Source organism: Pelophylax lessonae, assembly GCF_965119305.1.
Source record: "Pelophylax lessonae genome assembly, chromosome: 4".
NCBI classification, from domain to species: domain Eukaryota; kingdom Metazoa; phylum Chordata; class Amphibia; order Anura; family Ranidae; genus Pelophylax; species Pelophylax lessonae.
Window position 1 is genome coordinate 635,304,668 of NC_138771.1, and position 10,338 is coordinate 635,315,005.

Genomic DNA, 10,338 nt, shown 5'->3' on the forward strand with positions numbered 1-10,338 from the left:
CGTGATAGAGGATGGGATAAGGAGGGATCAAATAGGGCAGAATGAAGAGGGACGATAAAGGGTAGAATGTAGAGGACAGGATAAAGAGGAATGATAAAGAGCAAGAATAAGAAGAGGTGATAGAGGACAGGACAAAGAGTGATGATAAAGGCAGGATGAAATGAAGAGATAGAGGACAGGACAAAGAGGGATGAGAAAGGGTAGGAAAAGTTGAGATGAAAGAGGATGGCGTGAGGAGAGATGATGTAGGGCAGTAATAGAGGATGGTATAAGAAGGGATAATGGAGAGCAAAATTAAGATAGGTGATAGAGGATGGGATGAGAAGGAATGATGGAGGGCATGGTGTCGGGAGGTGTATAAAGGATGGAATGAGGAGGGATAATGAAGGGCAGGATGGAATGAGGCGATGGAGGATGGAATGGGGATAAATTATGGAAAGCACTAGGCAGTATGAAAAGAGGTAATATGGTGCAAGATATGAAGGGATATAACATTTAGCAGCAGGTGATTAAATAAATAGGCAAGTTTTCATGGCCAAAAGATTGTAGAACATCACTATTAGAAAACCGAAGTGAACATGAAGACAAATAAACAGAGATTGGGATATAAGTGATGGGGAATAACCAAACTATTAACCCTTTTCATTTAAAGGCTTACCCTTCCTTGAAACCACTGGCAGCCTGGACCCGGGACTTGGCATCGCGTGTAGAAATGTTTGCTCGCTGGGCAGAGACTGCGCGCCCTCCAGTTTTGTTCTGGCTTTCTGCATTCACCTTCCCAACTGGTTTCCTGACTGCTGTACTCCAGAGCGCGGCCCGGCAAAATAATGTGAGATAATGGGGCAATGTACACTCATATGGATAACAAAAGGGCAATGGCAAACAAAACATATTCTAGGAGGATTTTAGTGTTACAATAGTGGTGTCAAAGTAAATGATATATTAGCACTATACTATGACTACAAATCTGTAGGAGGAATATTCAGTAATGATGAACAATGTTTCGTCTTTTTTTTAGGTCTCTGTTGACTCTTTATCCTGGGAATTCATTGTCTCTACTGTAGATGATAATAACCTGGTGTATCCTCCAAAGGTGAGAATTGAAATCTGCAGACAGAAGGTGGCATTGAGTTTGTTCTCCTACTGCATGGTGATACAGACAGAAAAAGGCTATGAGTCTGTCCTCCTCCTGCAGGGTGATACAGACAGAAGGGAGCTATGAGTCTGTCCTCCTCCTGCAGGGTGATACAGACAGAAGGGGGGTATGAGTCTGTCCTCCTCCTGCAGGGTGATACAGACAGAAGGGGGCTATGAGTCTGTCCTCCTCCTGCAGGGTGATACAGACAGAAGAGAGCTATGAGTCTGTCCTCCTCCTGCAGGGTGATACAGACAGAAGGGGGGTATGAGTCTGTCCTCCTCCTGCAGGGTGATACAGACAGAAGGGAGCTATGAGTCTGTCCTCCTCCTGCAGGGTGATACAGACAGAAGGGAGCTATGAGTCTGTCCTCCTCCTGCAGGGTGATACAGCCAGAAGGGGGCTACGAGTCTGTCCTCCTCCTGCAGGATGATACAGAGAGAAGGGGGCTATGAGTCTGTCCTCCTCCTGCAGGGTGATACAGACAGAAGGGAGCTATGAGTCTGTCCTCCTCCTGCAGGATGATACAGACAGAAGGGAGCTATGAGTCTGTCCTCCTCCTGAAGGATGATACAGACAGATGGGAGCTAGGAGTCTGTCCTCCCCCTGCAGGGTGATACAGACAGAAGGAGCTATGAGTCTGTCCTCCTCCTGCAGGGTGATACAGAAAGAAGGGAGCTATGAGTCTGTCCTCCTCCTGCAGGGTGATACAGACAGAAGGGGGTATGAGTCTGTCCTCCTCCTGCAGGGTGATACAGACAGAAGGGAGCTATGAGTCTGTCCTCCTCCTGCAGGGTGATACAGACAGAAGGGGGCTATGAGTCTGTCCTCCTCCTGCAGGGTGATACAGACAGAAGAGAGCTATGAGTCTGTCCTCCTCCTGCAGGGTGATACAGACAGAAGGGGGGTATGAGTCTGTCCTCCTCCTGCAGGGTGATACAGACAGAAGGGAGCTATGAGTCTGTCCTCCTCCTGCAGGGTGATACAGACAGAAGGGAGCTATGAGTCTGTCCTCCTCCTGCAGGGTGATACAGCCAGAAGGGGGCTACGAGTCTGTCCTCCTCCTGCAGGGTGATACAGAAGGAGCTAGGAGTCTGTCCTCCTCCTGCAGGGTGATACAGACAGAAGGGGGCTATTAGTCTGTCCTCCTCCTGCAGGGTTATACAGCCAGAAGGGGGCTATGAGTCTGTCCTCCTCCTGCAGGGTGATACAGACAGAAGGGGGCTATGAGTCTGTTCTCCTCCTGCAGGGTGATACAGACAGAAGGGGGCTATGAGTCTGTCCTCCTCCTGCAGGGTGATACAGACAGAAGGGGGCTATGAGTTTGCCCTCCTCCTGCAGGGCGATACAGACAGAAGGGAGCTATGAGTCTGTACCCCTCCTGCAGGGTGATACAGACAGAAGGGAGCTATGAGTCTGTCCTCCTCCTGCAGGGTAATACAGACAGAAGGGGGCTATGAGTTTGCCCTCCTCCTGCAGGGCGATACAGACAGAAGGGAGCTATGAGTCTGTACTCCTCCTACAGGGTGATACAGACAGAAGGGAGCTATGAGTATGTCCTCCTCCTGCAGGGTGATACAGACAGAAGAGAGCTATGAGTCTGTTCTCCCCCTGCAGGGTGATACAGACAGAAGGGAGCTATGAGTCTGTTCTCCCCCTGCAGGGTGATACAGACAGAAGGGGGCTATGAGTCTGTCCTCCTCCTGCAGGGTGATACAGACACAATGGGCTATGAGTCTGTCTTCCTTGTGCAGGGTGTCCAAATGGCTTGAGGAGGGTTCTCGGGGGCGGTTGATGACGGGATGTGGGGTTCCAGGATGTGTGAATTCCATTAGGGTACCTTTTTTTAGTTTATTCTGACAGATTGGGGCCAATTTCGATCAGAGCTGACAATATGATGCTGTTTTTTTGTCTTACTTTAATCAGTTTTGATAGTGGGGTCCTAAAAATAGTATGAAGCAGCATAAGATGAGGGTTGCTCTAATCCAGGGGCAACCTTTTGGGCATAGTGTGCCAAAAAATGTTTTTAAGAAATGGAGAGTGCCAGATACATTAAAAAAAAATTGTCCACTTCACATGAAAAGGTTTTTTATAAAGTAAATGCTGTAAACCATTTGAATAATAGTAGGAAATCAACTGAGCTTTGCAACATCACACCTCAGATTAGCCCCAATTCCTGCACCTTCACACCTCAGATCACCTCAATTCCTGCACCTTCACACCTCAGATCACCCCAATTCCTGCACTATCACACCTCAGATCACTCCAATTCCTGCACCTTCACACCTCAGATCACTCCAATTCCTGCACCTTCACACCTCAGACCACCCCAATTCCTGCACCTTCACACCTCAGATCAGCCCCAATTCCTGCACTATCACACCTCAGATTAGCCCCAATTCCTGCACCTTCACACCTCAGATCACCCCCAATTCCTGCATCTTCACACCTCAGATCACCCCAATTCCTGCACCTTCACACCTCAGATCACCCCAATTCCTGCACCTTCACACCTCAGATCACCCCAATTCCTGCACTATCACACCTCAGATCACCCCAATTCCTGCACCTTCACACCTCAGATCACCCCAATTCCTGCACCTTCACACCTCAGATTAGCCCCAATTCCTGCACTATCACACCTCAGATCACCCCAATTCCTGCACCTTCACACCTCAGATCACCCCAATTCCTGCACCTTCACACCTCAGATCAGCCCCAATTCCTGCACCTTCACACCTCAGATCAGCCCCAATTCCTGCACCTTCACACCTCAGATCACCCCAATTCCTGCACCTTCACACCTCAGATCAGCCCCAATTCCTTCACCTTCACACCTCAGATTAGCCCCAATTCCTGCACTATCACACCTCAGATCACCCCAATTCCTGCACTATCACACCTCAGATCACCCCAAATTCCTGCACCTTCACACCTCAGATCACCCCAATTCCTGCACCTTCACACCTCAGATCACACCAATTCCTGCACCTTCACACCTCAGATCAGCCCCAATTCCTGCACTATCACACCTCAGATCAGCCCCAATTCCTGCACTATCACACCTCAGATCACACCAATTCCTGCACCTTCACACCTCAGATCAGCCCCAATTCCTGCACTATCACACCTCAGATCACCCCAATTCCTGCACCTTCACACCTCAGATCAGCCCCGATTCCTGCACCTTCACACCTCAGATCACCCCAATTCCTGCACCTTCACACCTCAGATCAGCCCTGATTCCTGCACTTTCAGAACACACAGTAGGCAACGCAGCTAGCGACTCACAGGTGTCAAAAAGAGCAGTAAAAATCCTCAGATTCCTGCCCTTGGCATTTGCATTGTGCCTAAACACGTGTGTGAATGTAGCCTTAGAACCGGGTTTGGGAGCTACTACTTTATTATTATTATACAGGATTTATATATAGCGCCGACAGTTTGCACAGCGCTTTACAACTTGAGGGTAGACAGTACAACTACGATTCACTTTATTACAGTACGAATCAGAGGGCCCTACTCGTTAGAGCTTACTTTAGAAAACAAGTTACCAAACCCTGTTATAAATTGCAGTTCCCTTTTAAAACTTAGCAGCCGGCCCTGCATGTTGCTGCCAGCGACATGTGGCCCACAGCCCACCGGGCAGACGCCGGTGTGCCCTATTGGCCAGTCTGGGGCTGCACAGAGTGGCACATTACTGGTGATAGATAATGATAATGTCTATTTTTTTAGGATGGGGTGTGGATTCGTGGCCTTTATCTGGAAGGAGCTGGATGGGATAAGAAGAATTCATGTTTGATGGAGGCAGAGCCAATGCAACTGGTGTGTCCATTGCCAACTGTGCACTTCAGACCAACTGAGAGCAAGAAGAAGAGCAGCAAAGGTATACTTGAACATATATATGTATATATATATACATACATGCACACAGAGGTATATACACGCACCCTGCTGTAGGAACTTCACTTCAAGGAAAAGAATCACATGTACATTAAGATTGATTTGTGATGTTGTTTGGATAGTCTTTGACAAAGGTCCTGCTATTCCCCTCTCCTGCCTACAGAAATGCTCATTGTTAGCGAGGAACCTGCCTTGGTTAATGCTCATTGACATTTAGGAATCTGTCTTCTTTTGATTGCCAGTTTAGATTTCAACTTTGTTTTATGAATTAATGGAACACTGCAATCACAAATAAAAATAAACATCCGCATTACATGGGGCGGAGCCTAAGTGGTAGCAGGATAGGCTTCCCTGAAGAGATGGGTTTTCAATGACTGCCTAACGGCGCACAGAGTAGGAGATAGCGAGAGAGATTGGGGTAGGGAGGTCCAGAGAATGAGAGAAGCTCGGAGAAGTCTTGGAGGAGAGCATGAGAGAAGGTGATGAGGGATCTAGAGAGCACGATGTCTTGAGAAGAGAGAATAGTTTGAGTGATATTTTGATAGGAGGTTGCTGATGTAGAGTTGTGGATGGCTTTGTAAGTTGTTAATATTTTGAATTTCATTTGATGGGTGAGTGGGAGCCAATAGAGGGATTGACAGGGATGGGTGGCAGACACGGAGCGGTTGGTAAGGTGTCTGAGTCTGGTTGTAGCATTCATGATAGACCGAAGGTAGGATAGCCTGTATAGAGTTGGGCCAACAAGGAGGGAGTTGCAATAGTTGGAGTGAGAGATAACGAGGGATTGAATTGGTAGCTTGGTGGTTTCATTGGTTGGCATTTAATGCCTAACAGCCACTCTTAGTGCCCTTAGGACAACCTTTTTTTAACCAGGGCGCCCAGCCACCTGGGGTGACTTGAGGTTTCTTCATGGGTGCCACGGCAAAATGCCTAAACGTTGCCCAAAAATTGCTTAGTCAGCAGGGTGGATCAAGCCTGCCATCTAGCCACCGGTGTTCTAACAACCAGTGACATCATCGGTATATAAGGAGGATGTCAGGCATGTGCAAGGCATCCTTGCTTGCCCCACCCCTGCTTTGGTGTATTTGGTTTGAAAGAATAAATCACATCTAATATTGGGCGTCCTACATGTGTGGATGTTGCTGCATTATGTAAAACCATTAGTTTAGTTTTTTAACATTTAGAATGAGATTTTGAAGAATTTTTTAAAAGGGTGCCTTGACTGAAAAGGTTGAGAAAGACTGCCTTAGGGGATGTTAGTCTTCATCAAGCCTTGACACGGTTCCCTAGTGCATTCCATAGTGTTCCTTTTACCATCGGCAGTGGAAGCCCTGAAGAAGGGGGTGGCTTTTTATCCCAGAAACACGTTGACTGTATTTGATGCTCTTAACCATTTAATGTTTCAAAAAGGCCATCAAGTGTAATAAACTTTTGTCCCAGGCGCTCCTCAGTATGCATCCAAAAATATTCCTTTTTCAATATCCGAGAGGTAGCAGCCTAGGACCAGAACAAGGTCCACCCACATCAGTTTAACCCACGGATCTGCTTTGTTGAAGGAAAACGCACCTTCCTGCATATCCATCAGAACCACTTTACTTCTAGGGCTATCAAACACTTAATATGATTTAGAAAGTAAAATAATCTTTATTGGTGTAGCACCCTCCTAGGTAGGTGCTAGGAAAAGTATAGTTTGCTCTGCCTGCTTCTCAGGGGAGCCTGATCAGTAGTTATGCCTGTTGCATGTGTCCAGTAGGTGATTCATCTGGCCTGAGGGAGTGTCCCCACTGTATCCAATAGGGGAGCCTGTTGGACAGTGGAGGAAACCCAGCCAGTGACACACAGGCTTTTGTGGCTGTCCCAGAGAGTGGTGCATCCTGGGATAGTTCATAAAAGCCAGGGGTACATGTGCCTGGGTGTCTTTGGGTGGGAAGCCAGGTCCCAGGAGGAGGGTGACCGCTGTCTCTCTCCTCCTGTCTGCAAGGAAGGTGGTCACAGGCAGTCGGCATAGTGAGTCATAGTGTGGTACTGAGCCAGGAGGTCCAGGAGGCTGACAAGTGGAGCTGGGACCAGAGCAACCTGAGGAAAAACAGTGTCCGTGAGTACCAGGGAGCTTGCCAGGGGTCTGCCCAGGAAGGGGACCACTCCAGTGAGGTGTCAGTGGACAGGAGTTCAGCACACACAACCAGTGAGAAAGGGGGTGCCAAGTTAGACCCTGAAGAGTAACTTAGAAAGAGTCTACGTTCTTCATCTTCACTTCAGTGGCAGAGTGAAGCAGTGGCCTTGCCGCATTCTGCAGTCAGTTGTCCTCAGAAATTGTGCATAGTTCATAGTTTGGAGTATCCCACTCATCCCTTCTCCCATCCAAGTTCTAAAATAAAACGCAAAAACCAAATCCCCTGGACTGTTAAAACGTTAAATATTCTACGGAGTGTTGATATGGGTAACCCAGGGGAATCCAATCTCAGCAGCTCCCTAGGGGGCAGTGCTACATTCGCTTTTGGGAAAATTTGTGATGCCTTCTATGAACTTTTGGGTGAATTGTTTAAGCCTCTACATATTTAGTGTTATCCTACACTGTGACTTACCTGCTACACTTTGACTTATCTGCCATGGTGCCTTGTCCTGTGTAACAATGGAGTTGTATTAGGCCGGATTCACATATATGCGGATTGGATGCGGTTTTCACATGCGAGTGTGACCGTTTCTCAATGGAGCCAGATCACACAGGTCCGGGGGAGCCGCGGTGCGGATTCCGAAAGGGTCCTGTGCGTTTTTGGGTCCGGTTCAGGTGCGACTTCAGGCAACAGTTCGGACCTGAATCGCACCTGAACTGGTGAAATGAAATGCACGGGATCCCGGGCCAGAAACCGCGGTCGCAGATATGTGAACCCGGCCTGAGTCTATGACTCCTCTTCATAACTCTGAAGGTTAGAAATGTTTTCAGAAGTTTTTTGCCCTGTACTGAAACTTTTATGATCTTTTCTAAAAAAAGCCCCTTTACTGTCTGTTACAGGTCTCTACCCTTGCCCATGTTATTACTACCCCATCCGCTCCGGGTCCTCTGGACGTGCCTCCTTCGTGATAGGTGTGGATCTTCGCACTGGGGCGTCACCTCCAGAACATTGGATCAAGCGAGGAACGGCTCTTCTGATGAGTCTGGACAGTTAGAGGAGACCAGAAATGTCTCCCCACACCTATGATCTATCACACCTATGGACGGAGCATATCGCCAATGTGTGCTCCACATGTTCTGCCATGTTCCACTGCATCTATGTTTCAATGACGCATAGCCTTAATGGGCACCAGTCACAATTAGGCTTATGCTAGACTAAGCTGACCATACATCATACAAACAGATCACACAGTCTCCTTTAGATCTACAGTCAACTAAGGCCTATCTGATTGAATACTAATCGAATGGATTGTTTAGATTTTAAGAAATAAAGGAGATTGTGCAATCAGATTTTGAAGTGTATGGCCAGCTTTAGGATTATTCAGTCTTATGCCTCAACCCCTGGCGTATGTGAAAGAACCAAATTATTGCAGCTCTGTAATTAATACATTATAAACAATATAAAACATCTTATACATACCTCATCTATGTATTTAGGCGTTTACTTACTATTCATCTATAACGGAATATAATTGCTCAGTCTTACTTTTAATAGATTTCCATTTTCCTCTTTAAAGTGGTTGTAAACCTCAGACATAAAATATGAACAAAGCATATCCTTCTATAGTGTGTACTTGTCTCAATCCAGAGCATGAAGTGTCATTCCTGTCTGCTGCTTCCGTCCTCTGCTATCAGGGTGAATCACTTCTGACAAGTTTTCCTGACACCAAGAGAAATATGGTGACAGGAGAGGAATCTCCAGCTGATTGACAGCCTCAGCTCTGTTCCTATGTGAAGGGGGGGGGGGGGGTGGGGGGTTGTCCCTTCCCTTCAATCAGCTCTTAGAGCTCTCCTCACTGAGCTCTGAAGTGTGTAGTTGCAGCTCTCCACCCCTTTTTTTCTGAAATCTCAGACAAACGTTTAGAGATTCAGTACTTTGGATGTAGAAAAAACAAGATATCAGATAAACAGGTACAACTTATGTAGGAGGATTTGTTTCATCCCTGTGTATCACCTGAGGCCAGTCACTTTACTGAGTATAAGTAAAGGTTTACAACCACTTTAAGGCCGTTCCTATCCATACACCCGTGTGAAGGTCCGTCTATACCTGTATGGGCATCACAGGTGTTCCATGCATCCATGTGCAGGCAGTCCCATTCATGTCTATTGGAATGCAGTGGCTGCAGGGACACAGCCACTGGTCTCAGTTTGACAGCCATGTGGGTGCGTGTGCCCAATCGCACACTGTCTGCATCCGGACACACACGCATGGCTATCGATGTGGGACCAGCAGCTGTGGCTGTGCAGCTACTGCATCCCAATAGACATGAAAGAGACAGCCTGCATGCAGATGCACCCTGTCTGTTTTCAGGAACATGCTCCCGAACCTGCACAGCTGTCCAATTGGGACCAGCGGTTGTATCCATGCACCTGCTGCATCTAACTAAATATAAATGGAACAGCCTGTGCAACCCTCTGCAGGCAAACACGGACCATCACACAGTAAATGAGACCTTATTGGCCGTTTTTGTGTGAGCGTGGCACTTCAGCTTGTGTTGGGGATCAGAATTCACCTGAAGTCTGACATGTGCTGCCCTGTAAGCTGCCTTAGATCACAGACTGTCTCCCAGCTTCTGAGTGTGCAGATGAATGGGTATCAGTGGCAGCATAAGCCCTACTGTGACTGGTTTCCTAACCTAAGTGCCTCTCTAACTTATTTTTATATTTAAGTACATAAAACTTTGTTTCTATTGCAATAAATGTCTTTAAAGTTTAAAGTAAATTGTGTTTGTGTGTTAGTTTGTTTGTGTTTGACAAGAATGGCTGTGATAGGACTTGAGATGTAGATGGGATCAGGATAGATGTATACTAGAAATCTCCATCTCCTTCAGCAGCTAGTAAGTGCAGCCATTATTGTTATTAACAAGATGACAGTGTGTGCTTTGCCAGATAGTGGAGGAGGAAGCAGTGCTGGATCAGTAATCTGTATATAAGGTGACAGTGTGTGTCTTATCAGATAGTGGAGAAGGAAGCAGTGCTGGATCAGTAATCTGTATATAAGGTGACTGTGTGTGCTTTGCCAGATAGTGGAGGAGGAAGCAGTGCTGGATCAGTAATCTGTATATAAGGTGACAGTGTGTGTCTTGTCAGATAGTGGAGGAGGAAGCAGTGCTGGATCAGTAATCTGTAT

At 47.1% G+C, this 10,338-nt stretch overlaps 1 protein-coding gene across 1 annotated transcript in view; it reads left to right on the forward strand.

Moving 5' to 3' along the window:
• The window catches only part of DNAH2 (dynein axonemal heavy chain 2), a gene marked incomplete at its 3' end in the record, with an annotated part of 417,940 nt that extends 409,737 nt beyond the window's left edge, over positions 1-8,203 (forward strand). Inside the window, exons 85-88 of the mRNA XM_082254654.1 lie at positions 653-829; positions 1,019-1,093; positions 4,868-5,018; positions 8,049-8,203. Coding sequence (XP_082110780.1) covers positions 653-829; positions 1,019-1,093; positions 4,868-5,018; positions 8,049-8,203 — 558 coding nt within the window. The remainder of the gene's footprint in view (positions 1-652; positions 830-1,018; positions 1,094-4,867; positions 5,019-8,048) is intronic.
• Between the last annotated feature and the right edge of the window lie 2,135 nt (positions 8,204-10,338).